Source organism: Chelonia mydas, chromosome 2 (assembly GCF_015237465.2).
Source record: "Chelonia mydas isolate rCheMyd1 chromosome 2, rCheMyd1.pri.v2, whole genome shotgun sequence".
Lineage (NCBI taxonomy): Eukaryota > Metazoa > Chordata > Testudines > Cheloniidae > Chelonia > Chelonia mydas.
Genome location: NC_057850.1, coordinates 166728059 through 166751604, shown reverse-complemented (window position 1 = coordinate 166751604; position 23546 = coordinate 166728059). Strand labels below are relative to the sequence as shown.

Here is a 23546-nt window from a genome sequence, read left to right as displayed (position 1 = left end):
AAACATTTTCTGTTATCAGTAATTACTTATATACCTCACAAATTAGGTATTTGGTATATGACCTAGCTAAATATATTAATGGCAAAAACTCCCAAATGGACCGATCTTGACTTCACAGCAAAAATGGTAGTGGTTATGCAGCATGTTTCATGTGAATTATGATACAGCAGGATGAATATGTTTCCTAAATGACACTGAGTGTGAGTTAATCATCTGCTGCTCTTCTATCCTCTCCGTCTCAGGTAGCAACCAGTATGGCTCAATTTATGGTCACACATCCGTGATGACAGGCAGCCTCTTGGATGACCACCATTGGCACTCCATTGTCATAGAACGACATGGGAGGAACATCAATCTAACACTGGATAGGCACATGCAACATTTCAGAACCAATGGGGAATTTGATTACCTGGACCTGGACTATGAGGTACACAGTGAAACCTGTTGCTAGTTCTCCTTCATATCAGCTCTTTAGAATAAAGCCAAATGGGGAACCAACAAACAAAAAGGCGATACAACTTTGATGTCCATACACCAATGCAAGATGTATGGAGAATAAGCTGGAAGAACTGGAAGTATGAGTACATAAACTAGATTAAGACTTAATTTGCACCAGAGAGATTTGGTAGGATAAATCTCGTGGCTGGAATGTTGGTTTAGAGGGGCATAGCTTGGTCGGGAAGGATAGGCAGGAGGAAAAGGGAGGAGATGTTATGCTGTACATCAAGAATATATGCACTGGTTCTGAGATCCAAAAGGAGGGGAGAGACAGACCAGTTGAAAGTCTCTGAGTAAAGATAAAAGGAGAAAAATAGGGTGATGTTGTGGGTAGGGGGTCTATTATAGGCCACCAAATCAGGAAGCAGAGGTGGATGAGGCATTTCTGGAACAAATAACAGAAATGTCTAAAACACAAGACCTGGTAGTAATGGGGGAATTTAACTACCCAGACATCTGTTGGGAAAGTAATATGGCAAATCACAAAATGTCCAGTAAGTCCTTTGAATGCATCAGGGGCAACTTTTTGTTTCAGAAAGTGGAGGAAGTAACCAGAAGGACAGCCATTTTAAACTTGATTCTGGACCAACAGGGAAGAATTAGTTGCAAATCTGAAGGTGGAAAGCAATTTGGGTGAAAGTGATCATGAAATGATAGATTGCATGATGCTAAGGAAAGGAATGAGTAAGAGCAGCAGAATAAGGATGATGGATTTCAAAGAAGCAGACTTTAACAAACTCAGGAAACTGGTAGGTAAGTTCCAATGGGAAGAAAATCTAAGAGATAAAAAGGTTCAGGAGACTTGGCAGTTTATCAAGGAGACAGTATTCTGGTGCAAAGGAAAGATAGAAAGAATAGTAAGAGTCCAATATGTCAGCACCAAGAGCTCTTTAATGACCTGTATGTTAAAAAAAAATCCCGCAAAAAAAGGAAACAAGGACGAATTGCTAAGGAGTACGAAAGAATAACAAAAGCATGTAGGGACAAAATCAGAAAGGCTGAGGCACAAAATTAGTTGCACCTAGCAAGAGAGATAAAAGGCAGTAGGAAGAGATGTTATAAATACATGAAAAACAAGAGAAAGGCTAAAGAAACTGTATGTCCTCTATTTAGTTGGGAAGGGGTATTAATAACTGATGACATCAAGAAGGCTGAGGGGATTAATGCCTATTTTGTTTGTCTTCACTGCAAAGGTTAATGGTGACCAGACACTCAACACAATTAATATGAACAGCAAGGAGGGGGAGGTAGAAAGCCAAAATTGGGAAAGAACAGGTTAAAGAATATTTAGATGAGTTAGATATATTCAAGTTGGCAGGACCTGATAAAATTCCTAGGGTACGTAAAGAACTAGCTGAAATCATCTCGGAACGGTTAACCATTATCTTTGAGAACTCATGGTGGACAGGTGAGATCCCAAAGGACTGGAGCAGGACAAATATAGTACCTATCTTTAAAAGGGAGAACAAAGAAGACCCGGAGAATTACAGACCACTCAGCCTAACTTCGATACCTGGAAAAATACTGGAACAAATCATTAAACAATCAGTACATAAGCATCTAGAGTTGGGTTATAAGGAATAGTCAGCATGGATTTATCAAAAACAAATCATGCCAAATCCACCTACCTTTTTTCTTTGACAGGGTTACTGTCAGTGGATAAGGGAGAAGTAGTAGACGTGATATGTCTTGTTTTTAGGAAGGCTTTTGACACAGTCACACATGGCATTCTCATATGCATACTAGGGAAATGCAGTCTAGATAAAATTATTGTAAGGCAGATGCATGAGTGGTTGAAAGACTGTACTCAAAAAGTGGTTATCAGTGGTTCACTGTCAAGCAGTGAAGGTGTATCCTGTGGAGTCCTGTGTGGGGTCAGTCCCGGGTCTGGTAAAATTCACTTCTTTTTGTAATGACTTGTAAAATTGTATGCTTGTAAAATTTGAGGATGACACCAAACTGGGGTGGGGGGTGGGGGGGGCAAGCACTTTGGAGGAAAGCATTAGAAAGCAAAACAACCTTGACAATTGGAGAATTTGTCTGAATTCAACAAGATGAAATTCAATAAAGACAAGGGCAAAGTCCTTCACTTAGGAAGAAAAAAATCGAATGCTCAGCTACAAAATGGAAGAATAAGTGGCGAGGTTATAGTACTGGTGAAAAGGTTCTGGGAATTATAATGGACGACAAATTGAATATGAGTCAACAATGGGAAGCAATTGTGAAAAGGCTAATATCATTTTGGGGTGTATTAATAGGTGTGTTGTATGTAAGACATGGGAGGTAAGTATCCTGCTTTACTTGCCACTGCGGCCTCAGCTGGAGTACTGTGTCCAGGTCTGGATGCCACACTTTAGGAAAGACGTGAAGAAATTGGAGGGAGTCCAGAGGAGAGCAGCAAAAAAGTGATAAAAGGTTTCAAAAACCTGACCTATGAGGAAAAGTTGAAAAAACTGGGCACATTTAGTCTTGAGAAAAGAAGAAAAGGGGACCCGATAATAGCCTTCAAATACATTAAAGGCTGTTATAAACAGGACTGTGATAAATTGTTCTCCATGTCCACTGAAGGTAGGACAAGAAGTAATGGGCTTAATCTGCAGCAAGGGAGATTTAGGTCAGATATTAGGAAGAACTTTCTAACTATAAAGGTAGTTAAGCTCCAAGGGAAGTTATGGAATCTCCATCACTGGAGATTTTTAAGAACAGATAGGACAAACACGTGTCAGAGATGATCTAGGTTTATTTGAGCACAGTGGGCTGGATTCGATAAACTGCTGTGGTCCCTTCCAGCCCTACATTTCTATGATTCTATGAACTTTAGCTTTTCTGCTACATTTTATGGCATTTATTTTAATCACTGCTTTTAGTTCTTAGATTCCCTCCAATTTTCTACAAAGCTCTGTAGTTCTGTTAATTTTGAAACTCAGTTCCCCCAGTTATCTTCTAGATCCCAAGTCTGCCAAACTTCAGTGCCTGCTGTAAGACTCATCTCTTTTCTCAGGCATTTATTTATTTATTGGGTCTTAGAGTGTTTACATTCCTGCACGAGTAATGTTCGTGGGCTTTTTAAAAATACCTTTCAGTACTTAGAGATTATGCTGACTGCTTTAACAAATTATTAAAATAAATACACTTTCCTTAACGGCAAAATGTAAAATACAATAAATAAAACTAAAAGAACTGTAAGTGCCCCAAAGTCTGTTATCTCATTCCAAGTGACCAGCATGCTCCTGAACTAGGAAGCTTGTGTTCAAGAATAGAAATAGGGGATTGGTTTAACCCGCTGATCTTATCTTGTGGCAAAGAAGGCCAAGTGGAAACATGTTACTAATATAGGCCCCAATCCTGCACCTCTTATCAATGGGAGCTTGTTCACCAGTCAGAATGTATTCTCTGTAAGAGACAATGGGAAGGGAAGATCGAGAGAGAAATGTGCTTCACTTCTGAATTCAACAGTAAATTTAATAATAATAATCAGAAGTGAATGAAGAATTTATAGCAAATAAGTTTTAGATTAATCTATATCATGTTTGTATTTGATTACTGCATGACTTGTATTGTCATTAATTTGTTCATTGTCCTAGACTGGTAGATGAATGTGTGCAAATGTGTTGAAGCCCATAGGCTGCTTGTGGGCTCTTCTGTATATTTATCTATTCGCTATTTGTTGTTAGTTATTTGTGGTATTTGATTGGTCGGCTGAGTCACACAGAATTGTTTCTGTCCTTGCAACTTTTATAAAAAGTAGTACAAATACTTCAGTTATGAATCTTGCATGAACCCATATTTGAATAAATATTTCTGAGATTCTCTTTTTTTATGAATATTCTTTTGAGTGAGAAACATTCATGTGAATGTTTGAGGGAAATGACTTAAAAGAGTGGCAAATGCCATTGAAGTAAATTAATGGTTTCATTCAAACAAATGTTCATGAATGCCTTTTTTCAGTACTCATCCAGTTCTAACAAAAGATAATTTACACTTATAATTAGGGTTTTAAAAGTACTAAACACTTAAATTATACCTCATAACAACCTTGAGAGGTAAATATTATTAAAACTATTTTTTCAAGCAGATAAATTGAAAGCACAGTTAGGTTAAATGAGTTGCCTAAGTCTGCACAAAAAGCAAGAGGCACAGATGGGAAAAACCAAAGTTTTCTGACTCCCAGTGCCTTGATCTACAAGCTAGAATACACTCCCTCCCCCCCCCCCCCAAAGGTAGGAATAGCATCTAACGTTTACACTCCAATTAAACACCTGCAGCTAGCCTGTGTCAGCTGACTCTGGTTCACTGGGCTCCGGGTCTGTTTAATTGTGGTGTAGACATTCAGGCTTAGGCCAGAGTTGGGCCCACGGGAACCTGTGAGTGGGGATGGTCCCAGAACCTGGGCTCCACTCCGAGCCTGAATGTCTGAATCACAATTAAACAGCCCCGGAGCTTGAGACACATGAGCCCGAATCAGCTGGCACAGGCCAGTCGTGGGTGTTTAATTGCAGTGTAGATATGAGGCCTGAATCTCTGTCCCTTCCAACAAGTAGGGCAGTTTCCCAGGAGCAATCCTCTGGGGTATGTTCTGTTTTGAATGTGTGTGGGAAGCTCCTCATCTCTGATGGAAGTTACATGAATACATCAAAGAGAGAATATACTTGGAATTTGTTTCAGTAATTCATATAAATGTCAGTAGTAGCCCTGAACTGTCTATCTCCTTTCCTCTCAATTAACACTGTCTTTTTAGTGTCTCGGTGTCATACACCACATTTAAATGTGCTGCCCTTATGATAAACTAATCATAGGTGATAAAGCTGAGAGAATCAAAACTACGTTTCAAATGGAGAAATTATTTTTTAGGTTTCTCTCTTTCAGAAGAGATAAGCCAGCAAGAGAAATTGGCACTATTTCTAATTACGCTGTTAATGCAAAAAAATAAAATAAAATAAAATAAAAAATCTATCAATCCCTCTGAATTTGTCATCCTGTCTGGTTGTCTCCTTTTTTCCTTCACTTTTTTCACAATATTTTTCTTTTCCAGTTTCCTGCTTTTTTTTCAAGTGCATAAATACTGGCTCACCAAAGAATGTGTTGCACCAAATAAAACATTAAGGGTTTGATCCTCAGCTGGTGTAAACTGTTGTCATTTCATTAAAGTCAACAGAGCTTAGTCACCAGCTGAGGACGTGGCCACAAGATTACATGAAGGAGCCCATGTGAGCAAGTTTTAAAGCCTTTGGTTTTCAGATGCATTGCATTGAATAGGCTTTAGTTCTTCTTAAATAATGACTCAAGGATCTTCCCCTCTTTAAGATGGAAAAAGAAATGTTCAAAACATTTTTTAAATAGATAATGTTCTCCTTGAGTTTCCTTTTCCTGCTCTCAATAATACCCAATAGAATTGACAAAGAATGATGTTTGAAAACTTATTTCTGGCAAATTCCAGAGGCAGTGTCTAAGACAGGGATCGGCAACCTTTGGCACGCAGCCTGTCAGGGAAAGCCGCTGGTGGGCCGGGACGGTTTGTTTACCTGCAGCGTCCACAGGGTTGGCCAATCGCAGCTCCCTCTAGCCGCTGTTCGCTGTTCCAGGCCAATGGGGGCTGCGGGAAGAGGTGGCCCGGCCTGACGGGCCGTGTGCGAAAGGTTGCCGATCCTGGTCTAAGAAGTTTGTGTGAGCATTTTTGGGAAGGAGTATACTTTGGTATATTATTGGTACCATCATCTGTTTAATATAAATATTAGGGCTGTCAATTGCGCTGTTAATAATAGAATTCTATTTATATAAATATTTTTGGATGTTTTCCACATTTTCAAATATATTGATTTCAGTTACAACATAGAATACAAAGTGTACAGTGCTCACTTTATATTTATTTTTATTATAAATATTTGCACTGTAAAAACAAAAGAAATTGTATTTTTTCAATTCACTTAATGCAAGTATTTTAGTGCAATCTCTTTATCATGAACGTTGAACTTACAAATGTAGAATTATGTACAAAAAACAACTGCATTCAAAAATAAAACAATGTAAAACTTTAGAGCCTACAAGTCCACTCAATCCTACTTCTTGTTCAGCCAATCATTCAGACAAACAAGTTTGTTTACATTTGCAGGAGATAATGCTGCCCGCTTCTTGTTTACAATATCAGCTGAAAGTAAGAACAGACATACTCATAGCACTATTGTAGCTGGCATCGCAAGATATTTATGAGCCAGATGCACTAAAGATTTACATGTCCCTTCATGCTTCAATCACCATTACAGAGGACATGGGTCCATGCTGATGATGGGTTCTGCTCGATAAAGATCCCAAGCATTGCAGACCAACGCATGTTCATTTTCATCATCTGAATCAGATGCCACCGGCAGAAGATTGATTTTCTTTTTTGGTGGTTCAGGGTCTGTAGTTTCTGCTTCGGAGTTTTGCTCTTTTAAGACTTCTGAAAGCATGCTCCACACCTCGTCCGGATGAGATTTTGGAAGGCACTTTAGATTCTTAAATCTTGGGTCAGGTACTGTTGCTATCTTTAGAAATCTCACATTAGTACCTTCTTTGTGTTTTGTCAAATCTGCAGTGAAAGTGTTCTTAAAATGAACAACATGTGCTGGGTCATCATCCAAGACTGCTATAACATGAAATATATCGCAAAATGGAGGTAAACCACAGAGTAGGAGACGTACAATTCTCCCCCAAGGAGTTCAGTCACAAATTTAATTAATGCATTATTATATGAATCACCATTAGAGGTTAGAGAATGATTCCAAACAAATAATTTGACTGTCTTCCCTACCTTGTTTACAATTTTTTCTGTGATGGATATTTCTTCCAATTCATTTATTATTTGATATATTTCTTGTTCTATAGCTTGTGAGTGAGCAATTCATGGTGAAATGTCTAGAATGGGATGAAAGGTCACATGGTATGCTTTGTTCCATATAGGGATGAATGTTGGTCTCCAGGGTGAATATTTGCAATTACAAAATCAAAATTTGCTTTCTTCCATTTTTTGCTGGGCTTATTTAAATTTGCCGTTTGGGCAAACAGTAGTGCTAGCTATTTCATTTGCTGTGTGTGAATGTTCAGGAAAACAAATACATCTGCAGCATATTTGTTTTAAAATTCTAATATATTTCCCTCCAGTTACTATCTACAGTCTCTTGTTTGTTTTCAAAGATAACCTTTGGTGGCATGCCTTTTTCTGGGAAGCCAAGTTCAAATAGCAGGAAAAACTTCAAAGGCTGTATGGAAAGCATCAATTACAATGGTAATAATATCACAGACCTTGCCAAGAGGAGGAAATTGGAACCTTCTAATGGGGTGAGAACTTTTTCATGATCATCTAAACTTCTGACAAGTAAAGGAGCATACATAGATAGTGTGACTCTGTGTGTAGCTGATACCCATGTGATATATTGTAGTAACATGATATGATAAATAACTTTTATCACATACCTGTGCAGTTTACCACATACTTATGAGCACATTACTTTACCCCTGTGCCAGCTCCTCATGGGTCTTACTCCAACATTCCAAAATGTTTGTGTAGTTTCAGACAGCTGCTATTTTAAAAAAAAAACCAACGGATAACTTTCTCTTTTTCTCGTTGGATATTAATTCCTGAGCCAGTGATAGCTTTCCTAGATGTAAACATGTCATGGCTTCAAAGTCTAATCTCTCATGTCCCTAAAGAACTAGTAGTGGGGATACCATTGGAGAGAGGAGATTCTCCACTTCACCTGGCATTGGCTTCTAGCCCTGGAAGGCCTCAAGATATCAGACTTTAAAGTCATGTTGTTTTATAAATAGAAAAGCTATTTTGGAGGTAGTTTACATTATATTAATTTCAATTTTTCTCTCCCTTGGAAGAACTGCACAATGGTACTCATGAAAACAAAATCCTATGTCTTTACCAGAGGAGGGATACAAGAACTAGTCCCATTAATATTTTTAGGTCTGTAAAAAAATTCCTAAAATAGCATTTCTGTAATATATGTGGCACATATGAAATACATGGTGTTGTAGTGCAGAATAAATGTTTTACTGTCATGAGTCCAGGATGACCTGCCTACGTCATTCATGGCTTCCCCCTTCATAAGCATTGTAACCCTCACAAACTCCTGCCAATAATATCTTCATACAACATCATGAGCATTGTAACCCTCACAACATCATGTACTCTTTATAAATACACATGCATATGTGATGGTGATGAAATCGTATAAAATTCCTAATTAATCTATACATATTGTATATGGTTTTAATATTAATACGCTGATATAAAAGTATCTGAGGAATATGGCTGAGTGATCATGACTGCGGGAATGATAATTTTGAATTTTCTGATTTTCATCTTAAAATCTCTGAAAAAGCTGAACTTTAAACAGTAATACTGTATTGCACAAATAGTACATTTTGTTATTTCTACACCAAATTTCTTTAGACATGACAAAGACATTAAGCATGATGTGCATGCCAGGTATGAAACTCTGCTTCAGTATAAGAGTTTTAAAACCCAACCATCCTGAATCCTTGAAATTCCTCCTGTGCTTCAGGGGATTTCCTGCCAGACATGGTGAAATCCATTTAATAATATTGAATTCCTGTGAAAAAGATGCTCTGTTTTCTGTAGGATATGTGGGATTTTAAGTGTCCCACAATGTACAGGACAAATGAGCTAAGCAACACACGTTATATGAGAAATCTTGCCAGATTTTCAGTTGGGTGCCTAATTCAGGCCTGATTCAGAAAAGCATCCCTGTTAAGGAAGGGTATTTATATGTATGCTTAAGTCCAATTGAAGTCAATGGGATTTAAGTCCATGCTTACATGCTTTCCTGGAATAGGAACAGTTTTAAGTATGTTACTTAAGTGCTTTCCTGAATTGGGGCCCCAGATAAGTTGCATGATTCTCAGAAGTGCTGAACACCCAATGACAGTCCTGTAACCTATGGGTGCTGTGGGTTTTCAAAACCTTTAGAAATCAGACTACTTATTTAGTTGCATAAATAGTGACAGGGATAGATGAGAATCCCTCTTCTTTTTTTGGTATGAAATTATATTACAGTGAGATCCACAAATGTAGTATTGTTATGCAATAGTGCGTCATCAAGAGTCTATTGCAGGCTCGTTTAATTCGATGGTTCTGTTGATTTCCAATTCTAAGAATGACTATAAAAATAGAAGTGACCTTTGTTTTCAGTAGAATTATTTACACTGCCTCACCTCTGCAAAAACAAAATCGATTTTGTTCTAATTAAACCAACATGGATTTTTATGTTCCTTGCAAAAGCTTTTTTGCTCTTCTTCCTCAGCCTGATTTAGCATGAAAACTTGGGTTTTGTTGATGATACTGTTGTTAACCATGTCCATTCCGGTGATGTCTAGGCATTAACTAAGATTGAGCTTCCATTGTAGTAGGTGCTGTACAAACGCAGAGTAGCAGAGATCCCATGCCATGGCAACCTTACTATCTAAGTAGACCAGACAGACAAAAGGTAGGCAAAAGAGATATAATACAAGCAGAATGGTCAGTGGTAGAGCTGGGCAGGAAATTGTTTTCCTGTCACACTTAAACTATTCTGTGTCGGGGTGAACCTGAGACTTTTCAAAGCTTTTTTGCAAAGAGAGAGAGAGAGAGACCCACCCCAGATTATCCAAGAACCAGGTGGTCCCAAGTGAGTGCCACCATCACCACGCTATTCTGGAACAGGTCCCTCTCAGCCTCTCCTGTTGAAGTTGTTACACTTTGTATAAATAAATATTTATTAGAGCAGGGACTTGAACCAGAAATTCCCACATGAGTGCCCTAACCACTGGATTACAGAGTCAGTCTCTCTCTCTGGCCCAATAAATATTGAATGATTTATTTAAAAAATGGAACAGCTCCAACAAGAGTGATTGGGGCAGAGACTGAATCCGTTAGCTGGAGATTAGATTCCCTCCCTTGGAACGTTGGTGACCTAGTCCCTGTCCCTAATCAGGGTCCTGGGTCTTCCACATGCCAGATGTATGCCTTAATCACCAAGTTCTTGGCTGTTCTGGGTTTGATCTTGCTCTCTCTCTCTTTCTGACCGGAAATGACATCCTGGACCTGAGACACCTTCCCAACTGAAGTTTCATTTTACTGGTGCATCAGCAAATCAGCATTTTCTTACAAAAATCTGTTTTGTTGAAAAATTCCCAACCAGCTCTAATCAATGTTATGACAGCAAGTTTAATGTTGCTTCCACTATTGGTGGGGCGGCGGAGGAGGAGGGAGGGAGGAAGGAGGGGTTAGCTAATTGAGGAAATTGGCTAAATAGAAAGTCAAAGGAAAGGGAGAGGAGTGATGAGAACGGAGTGGGTGAGAAGGAGGGGAGAAAGTATGAAGGGCAGGTGTGGACTGAGGCTGAGGTGAAGAGACTGTGCAAGAGGGGACAAGGAGTGGGTTGGAGCAAGCAGCCAATCAGTGCAGGTCAAAGAAAATCCAGTCAAAACCATAGAAAATATCAGTGTCCATCAGTCCGTGTTTAAACTGTTTCCACAGCTGCTCTCCTGGCTTCAGTCTCTGCCTGGCTCCTCTTTGCCGTTTCTTTCCCCAAGGCTATATTGTGGGGGAGAGAGAAAAGATGCTGCATAGGTGTTCATGCTTGGATGATGGAGGGAAGGGCCTCTCCCTTGCACAGTTCTTGGCCTGGAGGGTGCTGGGGGGCAGGGTGTGTCCAAGGCTGAACCCCATTTTACCCCTGTCTCTCCCCCACCAATGCAGCAGGTTAACCAGCTTAACCAGCTTCTCCCGCTGCTCTGCTAACTTCAGTCTCAATGCATAAGCTAAATATGAAGGGAGTATTTTTTTTATTTAAACTGTGTGCTTTAGACCAGCATTGTGTTAAGCCTGAAGATGAGTAAAAATCTATTTTTATAAAAATAATGAACCAACACTTGATAAAACGTTAGCAGCAGGATATAGGCTTTGCAAAACAATCCGTTCTGAGTTACCTCTCTTTTGAGACTATGTATTCAGTTTATAGTTCTGTTCATTTGGAAAAGGTTTTAAAAGGCAGTTGTTTTTCCAGCAGCGGTGATGCCTGGATGTGGGTAGGAAAAAATGTAAATTTAGACTTATAAATGTAAATTTAGAGTTAATTTACAATATAGGGTAAAGATCATAATGCAAAGCCCAAGCTGTCTAACTTGAGAAGCTTCCACTGTTAGTCTTCTAGCATACTGTTAATAATTTTGCAGTAAGAACAAAAGTCTCAACATACATGCACGGTATATATTTGACTTTCAGACTTCAGTGCTGGATGAGTACTTCAGCAATTGATTCTGAACCTAGTCCATAGAAAAGGATCCATTTCTCTTTGAAAAATATGAATCTCGTTATTGTGGCAAACTTCAGATAAATTTCTAACTCTTTTCCCAGCTCTAGTAGACCATCTAAGTGAACTGGGCTTTACATAAAAGAGTAGTTTCCTGCTGATGTACAGTCAGGGAGGGAAATAATAATCCAGTTTAGATTAAGTTGAATATCTCAGTAGAGAAAAGATCAGGTCCGCTAACTGACAGAGAAACATGAAGGAGTTATACCCTAGAATTATATGCTTCTTCCACAAGTAATCCTTTACACTGTTAGCATTTAGGAATACATTATCTCATTCCGGTGTAAGGGATTTGCATGCATTCACACCCATTAGTAATTGTGGGAGTTACATATGCAACTCTCCCATGCATTAGAGGCAAGAGAGATTTAACAGTTCAAGACAGAATGTCAATCAGTTGTGAAAGCCGAGGCATCTTTGTCCTGAGGAAAATCTCAGATAATAAATATCACAGTAATAAAGCAACAAGAACTCTTAAATGCATGATAACGTGTGCCACATACTGCTGATTAATTCACTAAGTACTAGGACAAAACACTTAGAATGCTGCCTTGTGTACCTGGTATGTCACCATTGAAGTGCCATCACAGAATGTCAGCTCTTCAGAGACACTGTGGTGCTCTGTGTCTATGCAGGACTAACTTGTCTACACAGGAGTAGTTACTCCCAGTTAATTGGCAGTCAATTAATTCAATGTAGTTAACATATTTGCAAAAGCTAGTCTGGATACTCTGCAAATTTTTGTTCCAGGATACAAAATTTGTGATTTACCCTAGGGCTCAACCTAGAGGATTCTGTAACAAATGTTTGGGGATGTTCAAACTAATGTTTACAAATGTATTAACTAACTTGGGTAAAATTTCAGTCAATTAAAACCTCAAGGTGAAAATCTCTAGGCAAGCTCACTGGGACTCGCTTACAGTAAAGCAGTGAAGATGGTCCTTAGCCTTTATCAGTTAGGTGTTTATCATGCTCCTCATTCATGCTGTGAATTAAAAGCTTCAATAACTCTTTGAAACAGTGAAGTCCCTAAACTCTTGAATATAATGTTGTGTGATATATGTTCCAGATGTGTGTTAAAATGATACTGTAACACTGGGATTGTAATAAAGACAGACACTGGTCTTTAACATGTTCAGAATAAACACTTTTATTTTTTTAGACTCAGGATGTCTTACATAGTTAGAACTTCTGTGCTGATGACAGCTAAATAGTAAATCTGCTAATTATACTGCCCTCTAGAGGCAGGATGCCAGGCCGTATAACTTTCTGGCACTTTGTATAATGTCAATCTGATACGTTGGATTGCATCTATAAAAACTTCCAATTTGAATACTATAATGCCACAAAAGCTGCTTACTTTTAAATTTGTATCTGGCATGGGAGCACTGTGTACTAGCACATAGGAGATATGTAAGTGAGGGGAATCATGCTCTTCCCATGATTGGTGTCTGTCTGCTATAGAAGAAAGTCAATGATACTTTAGGATTTATTTTTCTTAAAAAAAAAAAATTAAAAATTAAAAAAATTTTAAAAAAATCATTTTTGCTCCTCAGGGGATTAGTAATGACATGCAAAGTCTGTCACTGTTAGGTCACCATATATAATTCATCCCTGGTCAGTAATCTTTACATCTAAACATATGTGCTTATTTCATCATCATAACCTGCCTCTCATGCATTTTAACATGCAAAATGCCCCACACATTTACTTCAGTTGAAGTCTCATAAATAGAATGAAGCTCATACTCAGAAACCACACATTTCTAGCACTATTTATGGATGTAGAAAAGTTTAAACACTGTATTTAAGTTTGGGGTTTTGTGCTTTTTGTTTTTGTTTTAGGGAAACTTAAGTTTTTCGTGTGTGGAACCACATACAGTGCCTGTCTTTTTCAATGCTACCAGTTACCTGGAAGTGCTTGGTCGCCTGAATCAGGACCTGCTTTCAGTCAATTTCCAGTTTCGGACCTGGAACCCCAATGGACTTCTCCTGTTCAGCAACTTTGCCGATGGATTGGGTAATGTCGAGATTGACCTGACTGAAGGCAAAGTCAGTGTTCACATCAATGTCACCCAGGTGAAGAAGAACCGAATAGACATCTCATCAGGTAAGCAGATTTTCAGGGTTTCGGGTTTATTGTAAGTCTCACAACAACCACAGTGAGTTCAAAATTGAAAGAGTTTTATCCCTTGGACTTTAAGTTCCAAATTTAACAACATTTTTTATTGTAGATTAATGAAATCATTTATTTTATGCTTTGATGAACGAGAGGTGGAAGATGTGAAAATGGTATTTTCTTTTATAACTTCCTCTCATCTCATCCTTAGTATTCTCTGCCTCATTTTGTTTTGAATAGTTGTGCTAAGCAAACATTTATAGTTGGTCTAAGGACATTTCTCAAGTATTAGAGTATGGTTATGCTACATTTTTCCTTTCTAATGGTTATTGAGTTTTCTGTCTTTTTATCCCTTGCTCCATTATCAAAGCAGCATTTATTTTTCCTCCCTCTCAAAGGGCAGACAGCATAGCCATTTCAAAGGTTGCTGTCAGTCTGATCTGTCAGTATGGAGATTGGAACCTCTCATGTTCATTCAACCTTCTACCTCTTCATTTCCCCAGAGACCATCAGTGGGTACATCTATAGTGGGGAAAATAACACATTTGAACTAATATGGTGAAAGATACTATTTTTATCTTAGCGTGGATGAGGGCAGTCATGTTTAAAAAAAACATGGTTAACCTTAGAGTTGGGTTAGATTTGAAAAGTAATTATCCAATGGTAAATCATGACCAGCTAGTGTGCTTTTAAACATGTTTGTCTTTGTCCATCCTAAAGGCAGTATTGTGGGCAACATTGTGTTAGGTAAGCTATGTCAGTCAACATATTTTCTAATGTGATGCATTTTCCCAGTAAAGATATGCCCAACAGTGTACCTGATCATTGTCATGGTGAGCTAGGTTACCCAAGTTTGCTTTCAAATCCAAGTGCTCTGTATGTCAGTGTGATACATTTTCTAGAATTGAGGTCAGGCTAATGCCAGATATGATATATAGCTATTAATTCACCAAGAACTTCATAGACTTAAATTTGAACTTTTTGGGGGGAGAAGGGTGGGGCATATACTTTAATCTTCACCTAATATTTCTGTTCTATCAGTGTTCAGAGGTTAGCATGATGGGGAGAAAAAGAAACCACTTTTCATAGATAACCTATCTGAAGTGTACTAGCTGAATATTCATGCTGTACACAATTAATAATTTTAAAAGGGAGCTTTGAGGAAGTGTAAAACAAGAAAAATGCTTTGTATTTTTTTAAATAAAAGTATTTATCATGTGGATGAATCAGGACAGTAACAATTTATTTGATAGGTACTTGTGGCACAAGTACTCCTTTTCTTTTTGCGAATTTATTTGATGTGTGGAAATATTTTTATGAGTTCTTTTCTTTCTTTTCAGCTCACTAAGGCATAAAATAGAGCTGAATAAAACTTTTGCTACAAATCTAAAATTAGAGGAGTGTGTAACCTGTTTGGAAGTAGAACTGAATATAATATAATAGTCATAGCACCATTTAAAAAAAAATCTAAATGTATTTTGTTCTGAGTTGGTGGAATTGGAACATTTTATGAAATATGTCAGTGATGTTTTATGGTATTTTTACTATTAGATTTGGTGGCTAGGTATTGTTTGTTGTTGTTTTAGCTTGGCAATATTAACACTGTAGATTTTATTTTATTTTCCTGCGTATTTATAATGTACAAATGATAAGAGTCAGTAGTGCTCTGGATATAGTGCAGGGAATGGAGAGGGAACATTTTGGCTCATGTGCTGGCACCTCTTAACAATAAGTACCTTGCCCCTCCACCTGCTTGCTTCCTTGCTCTGCTGCCCCAAAGTCTGGTTTAAAGAAAGTTTCTTCCTGATGCCATAGGGGGCTGTCAGAATACTTTTGCATTGCATTTTGAATCATCATCAATTTGTTCTGGAAGTAGATTTCACAATCTATTCAGCAAAATATTTGGAGTCCTTAAAATTTCACCAAGTTGCCATTAATTTGCCTGAAGCTTGACTTGGAGTGAAACCATATAAAACATCAGTTAACATTTTGTGAAGCGGACTCGCATGAAGAGGAATAAAAAATGTTTGCTCAAACCTCTGCCAAAATAAGCCACTGGATTTTACACAGCTGTAACCTAACATCAAGACACAATGACTTCTTCCTCCAAAAGAAATCCTTCCAATCTACCTGGATGGTTTAATCAATAGTCCAGGAATCACATACAGCCATTTCATTTTATGACTGTGTTTACTATTCTTGGTCCTTGCTTCCATTGGTGCTGTATATTATGGTTATGGGTGCCTTATGGTGCTCAATAATATTAATAATATGCTTGGTAGTACATTTTTATCTTTAGACGCATTTGTGTTTGGATAGTCATCCTGCATGTCTTTTGATCCATTTTACTTCCTTATTGTCGCTTGAGAATCAGTGTGCTTGAATTGTGTATGCATATGAGGGTAAGTAGAAGACTCTAGTTCTCTGTCAAAACTGATGACTTGCTAATTAAATTCCCATCCTTCTAAATGATTACTTGATACTCCAGATTCTCTTATTAAAATATGATGCCTCTGTTGTACAGTGCCTTGTGATGTCTGGTAAGATTCAGATGATATATCAGCTGAAGCTTTTGTTGTCATCTTGGCAGAGCTTTCATATTTAATTAGATTGAATATGTTGTCTATGTACAGACAGGCAGCTCTTATTTTACATATTTTCATGGTATTTTATAGAACATTTGCTGAGTCATTTGCATTTCTAGCAGCCTCATAGCACCTATACCCATATTTATTGCTACCTATTGATGTCAGTGAGATGAATGGTTTACAGGTCATTGTAAAAGATACTAGGTACAACTGCAAAGTTTAGAGGCAATAGAATCAAGTAATCATCAAGGAGAATAAATTGACTGTGGTAAGAAAAGTGAGCACTGCTGTTAATTTGAGGGCTCTAAAGGAGGTTTATTGTTTGTCTTTAATGGCAATTCTGCTGCTCCTATTGTCATTTTATATAATGCTGCAGTGCTATATTCATCCAGAATTCTGTAAAGTAGTTTAATTTAAATCCTCACTATATTGCTGATCAATTGCCTTTACTTCTTCCCTGAGGTAATAGGGTGCAATCATGAACTTTCTTTCCTCAGCTTAAAATGTGTTTTCCATTAGCAGAACTTGATTGCTCAAGTATTTACAGAAAGCAAATGCAAAAGGGTTTATGGAAAATTCATTTTCAAATATAAGGGCGTACTTTGGGAAAATCTGTTATGGTATTTTCAGGCCCCAGCAATAAATATTACATTTTGAGGGTGTTTTGCATATATTAAAATGTTGTATATTAGAGATTCTTTTGACCAAATTCCAACCTCTTGAGGTTTGAAGTCTGTTGAACATTCTTCCTTTCACTGTTTGGGAAGGAAGCTACATTAATGCAATTTTGTTCAAAAACAATGTGCCTTCTGCACAGTTGGACAGATATAATGAATGAGATGGACTGTGTCAGAAGCAGTGAAGACAGGAGAAAGCAAGGGATGAGCAGAGATTGGGTGAGAGAGGATGTCCAGAATTAACATTATGACCTTCAGCTGCGATTGTGATGCTAACTAGCAACGTTATTTGGGGTGATATCTTATATTAAACGATAAACATTCAAAAGTAAAAAGCTAGTGGTGGTCGTGGTACATGTAGGTACCGATAACAGGGAAGGATAGGAGAAAGGTCCTGGAGGCCAAATTTAGGTTGCTAGGTAAGAGATTGAAGTCCAGGACCTCCATGGTAGCAGGGCCAGTTAGACAGGCAGAACTTCAGGGTCTCGATGCATGAATGAAACAATGGTGTAGGAAGGAGGGGTTTGGATTTATTAGAAACTGGGGAAACTTTTGGGAAAGGGGGAGCCTATATAACAGTGGTGGGCAACCTGCGGCCCAGAAGGGTAAGCTAATTGCGGGTTGCGAGACATTTTGCGGACATTGACCATCCACAGGCATGGCCTCCCACAGCTTCCAGTGGCCACGGTTCTCCATTCCCAGCCAATGGGAGCTGCACGAAGCAGTGGCCAGCATGTCCCTGCAGTCCGTACCACTTTCCAAAGCTCCCATTGGCGAGGAACGGCGAAACACAGCCACTGGGAGCTGCAGGGGGCCATGCCTGTGGATGGTCAATGTCCGCAAAATATATCGTGGCCCACAATCAGATTACCCTGATGGGCCGCATGAGGCCCACGGGGCGCAGGTTGCCAAACACTGCTATACAGGAAGGATGAGCTCCACCTAAACCAAAATGGAACCATATTGCTAGCACTTAACATTAAAAAGGTTGTAGAGCAATTTCTAAACTAAGGGCTGGGGGAAAGTCGACAGGTATAGAGGAGCACGTGGTTTGGACAGCGACATCGCTTACGGGACAATCTACTAATGGAGATTCTCTATGTCCTAGTAAGGAGGAGAGTATGGAAGATAAAATACAGGTAGGATCTGCTGAGAAACAGTCAAATGATAAAAAATGTTACTCAATTACATCATCTAATAGGCCACAGCTAAAAAGTGATACGTTTTTAAAGTGCTTATATGCCAATGCTAGAAGCCTAAATAATAAGATGGGTGAACTAGAGTGCCTCGTATCGAATGAGGATATTGATATAATAGGCATCACAGAAACTTGGTGGAATGAGGATAATCAATGGGACACAGTAATACCAAGAAACAAAATATATCAGAAGGACAGAACAGGTCATGCTGGTGGGGGAGTGGCACTATATATGAAAGAAAGTGTAGAATCAAATGAAGTAAAAATCTTAAATGAACCAAACTACCATAGAATCTGTATGGATAGTAATTCCATGCTATAATAATAATAATAATAATAATAATTAATAATAATAAATAATATCACAGTAGGGATATATTGCCAACCACCTGACCAGGATGGTGATAGAGACTGTGAAATGCTCAGGGAGATTAGAGAGGCTATTACAATAAAAACTCAATAATAATGGGGGATTTCAACTATCCCCATATTGACTGGGTACATGTCATCTCAGGACGGGATGCAGAGGTAAAATTTCTTGGCACCTTAAATGACTGCTTCTTGGAGTAGCTAGTCCTGGAGCCCACAAGAGGAGAGGCAATTCTTGATTTAGTCCTAAGTGGAGCACAGGATCAGGTCCAAGAAGTGATTATAGCTGGACAGCTTGGTAATAGTGACCATAGTAACATCCCTGTGGCGGGGAAAACACCACAGCAGCCCAACACTGAAGCATTTAATTTCAGAAAGGGGAACTACACAAAAATGAGGAGATCAGTTAAACAAAAATTAAAAGGTACCGCACCAAAACTAAAATCTCTGCAAACTGCATGGAAACTTTTTAAAGACACCATATTAGAGGCTCAACTTAAATGTATACCCCAAATTAAAAAACAAACAAACATAGTAAGAGAACCGTGGCTAAACAACAAAGTAAAAGAAGTAGTGAGAGGCAAAAAGTCATCCTCACGAAAGCTCATGCTCAAATAAACTGGTTAGTCTCTAAGGTGCCACAAGTACTCCTTTTCTTTTTATCCTTTAAAAAGTGGAAGTTAAATCCTAGTGAGGAAAATAGAAAGGAGCATAAATACTGACAAACAAAGTGTAAAAATACAATTAGGAAGGCCAAAAAAGAATTAGAAATACAGCTAGCCAAAGACTCAAAAAGAAATACCAAAGAAATTTAAGTATGTCAGAAGCAGGAAGCCTGCTGAACAACTTGCAGGGCCACTGGACGATCAAGATGCTGAAGGAGCACTCAAGGACGATAAGGCCATTGCGGAGAAACTAAATGAATTCTTTGCATTGGTCTTCACGGCTGAGGAAATGAGGGAGATACCCAGACCTGAGCCATTATTCTTAGGTGACAAATCTGAGGAATTGTCCCAGATATAGGTGTCATTAGAGGAGGATTTGGAACAAATTGATAAACTAAACAGTAGTAAGTCACCAAGACCAGATGGTATTCACCCACAATCTCTGAAGGAACTCAAATGTGAAATTGCAGGACTACTAACTGTAGTCTGTAACCTATCATTTAAATCAGCTTCTATACCAAATGACTGGAGGATAGCTAATGTGACACCAATTTTTAAAAAGGACTCCAGAGGTGACTCTGTCAATTACAGGCTGGTAAGCATGACATCAGTACTGGGCAAACTTGTTGAAACTATAGGAAAGAACAAAATTGTCAGACACGTAGATGAACATAATTTGTTGGGGAAGAGTCAACATGGTTTTTCTAAAGGGAAATCATGCCTCACCAATCTACTAAAATTCTTTGAGGGGGTCAACAAGCATGTGAACAAGGGGGATCCAGTGGATATTGTCTGCTTAGATTTTCAGAAAGCCTTTGACAAGTTCCCTCACCACAAACTCTTAAGCAAAGTAAGCAGTTATGGGATAAGAGGGAAGGTTCTCTCATGGATTGGTAACTTGTTAAAAGATAGGAATCAAAGGGTAGGAATAAATGGTCAGTTTTCAGAATGGAGAGAGGTGAATAGTGGTGGGGCAGTACTGGGCCCAGACCTGGAAAAAGGGATAAACAGTGAGGTGGCAAAATTTGCAGATGATACAAAACTACTCAAGATAGTTAAGTCCCAAGCAGACTGTGAAGAGCTACAAAAGGATCTCTCAAAACTGGGTGACTGGGCAACAAAATGGCAGATGAAATTCAATGTTGATAAATGCAAAGTAATGCACATTGGAAAACATAATCCCAACTGTACATATAAAATGATGGGGTCTAAATTAGCTGTTGCCACCCAAGAAAGAGATCTTGGAGTCATTGTGGATAGTTCTCTAAAAACATCCACTCAATGTGCAGCGGCAGTCAAAAAAGAAAACAGAAAATTGGGAATCATTAAGAAAGGGATATATAATAAGACAGAAAATATGATATTGCCTCTATATAAATCCATGGTACGCCCACATCTTGAATACTGCGTGCAGATGTGGTCGCCCCATCTCAAATAAGATATATTGGAATTGGAAAAGGTTCAGGAAAGGTCAAAAGAATTATTAGGCATACGGAACGGCTGCCATATGAGCAGAGATTAATAAGACTGGGACTTTTCAGCTTGGAAAAGGGATGACTAAGCGGGGGTCTGATAGAGGTCTATAAAATCATGACTGGTGTAGAGAAAGTAAATAAAGAAGTGTTATTTACTCCTTCTCATAACACAAGAACTAGGGGCTACCAAATGAAATTAATAGGCAGCAGGTTTAAAACAAACAAAAGGAAGTATTTTTTCACACAACACACACTCAACCTGTGGAACTCCTTGCCAGAGGATGTTGTGAAGGTCAAGACTATAACAGGGTTCAAAAAAGAACTAGATAAATTCATGGAGGATATGTCCATCAATGGCTATTAGCCAGGATGGGCAGGGATGGTGTCCCTAGCCTCTATTTTCCAGAAGCTGGGAGTGGGTGACAAGGAATGGATTACTTGATGATTACCTGTTCTGTTCATTCCCTTTGGGACACCTGGCATTGGCCACTGTCAGAAGACAGAATACTGGGCTAGATAGACCTTTGGTCTGACCCAATATGGCCATTCTTATGTTCAGATAGTGTGCTGTTCCCCTCTGGGGTTGTCTAGACCGGTGATCTGCTAGGTCACTCTGATCCTTGACTCTGGAAGGCAACCTTACCCTGCTCTGCTTTGAGAACCCCCACTCCTGGGCTGTTCACACACAGCTTCTGGCATGTAAGCTGCTCCCAACTACTTGCAACTGAATGACACTAGCCAATATCTCTGGTCCCAGACACAACCCTAGGAACCTCTGTCTTTCAGTTTCCAGTTATGCCTGCTGGACACAGCAAGCTTATATAACTTCATCAATTTAACAAAGAAATTAATATGTACGAGGCTTGTTATCCCAAGGGGAGTTTGACATGCTTCAAACCAAATACACTGCTTCAGGTAGAATAAACAAACAGATTTGTTTACTACAAAGATACATTTTAAGTGATTATAAGTCAAAGCATAACAAGTCGGATTTGGTCAAATGAAGTAAAATCAAAATGCATTCTAAGCTGATCTTAACGCTTCCAATGCCCTTACAAACTTAGATGCTTCTCACCACAGGCTGGCTGATTGCTCTTCAGCCAGGATCTCCCCTTTGATCAGTGCTTCAGTCACCTGATGTGGTATCTGTAGGTGTAGGTGGAAGAGAGAGGAAGAGCATGGCAAATGTTTCTTCCTTTTATCATGTCCTTTCCTCCCTCTTGGCTTTGTTTCCCCCCACCCCCCTTCAGAGTTAGGTGAGCATTACTGTCTCTCCAAGCAAGGTTGAGCAATTCCCCTAGTGTGGCCTGATGTTACACTAGCTGAGGATCTGGCCTAAATTACCTTCTGTTCATTTTAAAACAGCTAAAATTCAATAAACACCATGAAAGTAAAATGGTGGAAATCATTATTGACAAAATAATCACCAAAACCCAACATCATAGACTATATTTCTAGTGTTCAAATTTTCCTAAATGGAAAAGTGGCAAGCATATCAGGAGAAAAGTATCAATGACTGCTTCTTATTAGGAAGTTATCAGTGCAAGTGAGGTTAATTTCAGATCCTCCTTTTGATGTTAATTTCTGCTGTGGCAATGTTCAATTTCTAGTAATAAAACTGGTACTAAATATAATCTCTGAATTAACCAAAGATCCTTCCCCAGGGCCAGCCTTAGGCTCTGAGCAGGAACCTAGCACTCAGGCCCTGGCTCTGCAATGTCTGGGGGATATTCCCACTCAGTTCCAATCCTAAAAGGCTCAGATCTCTGTCTGGTGCTTCTGGGGTTGTCAATTAACTGAACAAATGGGAATTAACACAAAGGAATTGTCCCAAAGCTGGATTGAGGCTCTCTTCCTTCAGAGGACACTTAGAATCATAGAATCATAGAATATCAGGGTTGGAAGGGACCCCAGAAGGTCATCTAGTCCAACCCCCTGCTCGAAGCAGGACCAAGTCCCAGTTAAATCATCCCAGCCAGGGCTTTGTCAAGCCTGACCTTAAAAACCTCTAAGGAAGGAGATTCTACCACCTCCCTAGGTAACGCATTCCAGTGTTTCACCACTTGCCAGACTCTGGCCTGCTGTATTAATTTAAAGGGAATATATGGGCCCAAAGTATCACGGTTTAACATGAGACTGAAACTGTCCAACATTAAACAGTTTTAAATGAGGTTTGATATCCAGAGACATCAGTTTTAGTTTCATGGCAAACACACCAAGAATCTCATGCCAAATTTTAGGACTTTATTCACTAAGATACATGTGATGGGGTGTATTAGGCCTGGAGCCCCACTGTTGGAGGCCTCACGGTGCTACCATACTTCTCCCAGAAAAGAGCAGGGGATGTGGGACCTCCAAGCTGCTTAGAGCAGCTGCATGAGATGCAGCCAACCAGAAAAAGGGCTGCAGGGAGCAGCCAATCAGGCACCAGCACGTTTTGCCAGGCATAGGGTTTGTATACTTCCCTCACACTGGCACTAAAAGTGGTGGGAAAATCACATGGATTTGCAAAAAAATGAAATCAGTGTTGAGAGTGTGTATGTGTGCGATGGCAAAAGGCAGATTTTTCTGGGAAGTTGTGTGTGTGAGAGAGAGTATGTG

At 39.0% G+C, this 23546-nt stretch overlaps 1 protein-coding gene across 1 annotated transcript in view; it reads left to right on the top strand.

The window, feature by feature from the left end:
- The window catches only part of CNTNAP2 (contactin associated protein 2), a 1647636-nt gene that overhangs the window by 788255 nt on the left and 835835 nt on the right, over positions 1-23546 (top strand). The window contains exons 6-8 of the mRNA XM_037889980.2: positions 243-427; positions 7669-7812; positions 13700-13964. Coding sequence (XP_037745908.1) covers positions 243-427; positions 7669-7812; positions 13700-13964 — 594 coding nt within the window. The remainder of the gene's footprint in view (positions 1-242; positions 428-7668; positions 7813-13699; positions 13965-23546) is intronic.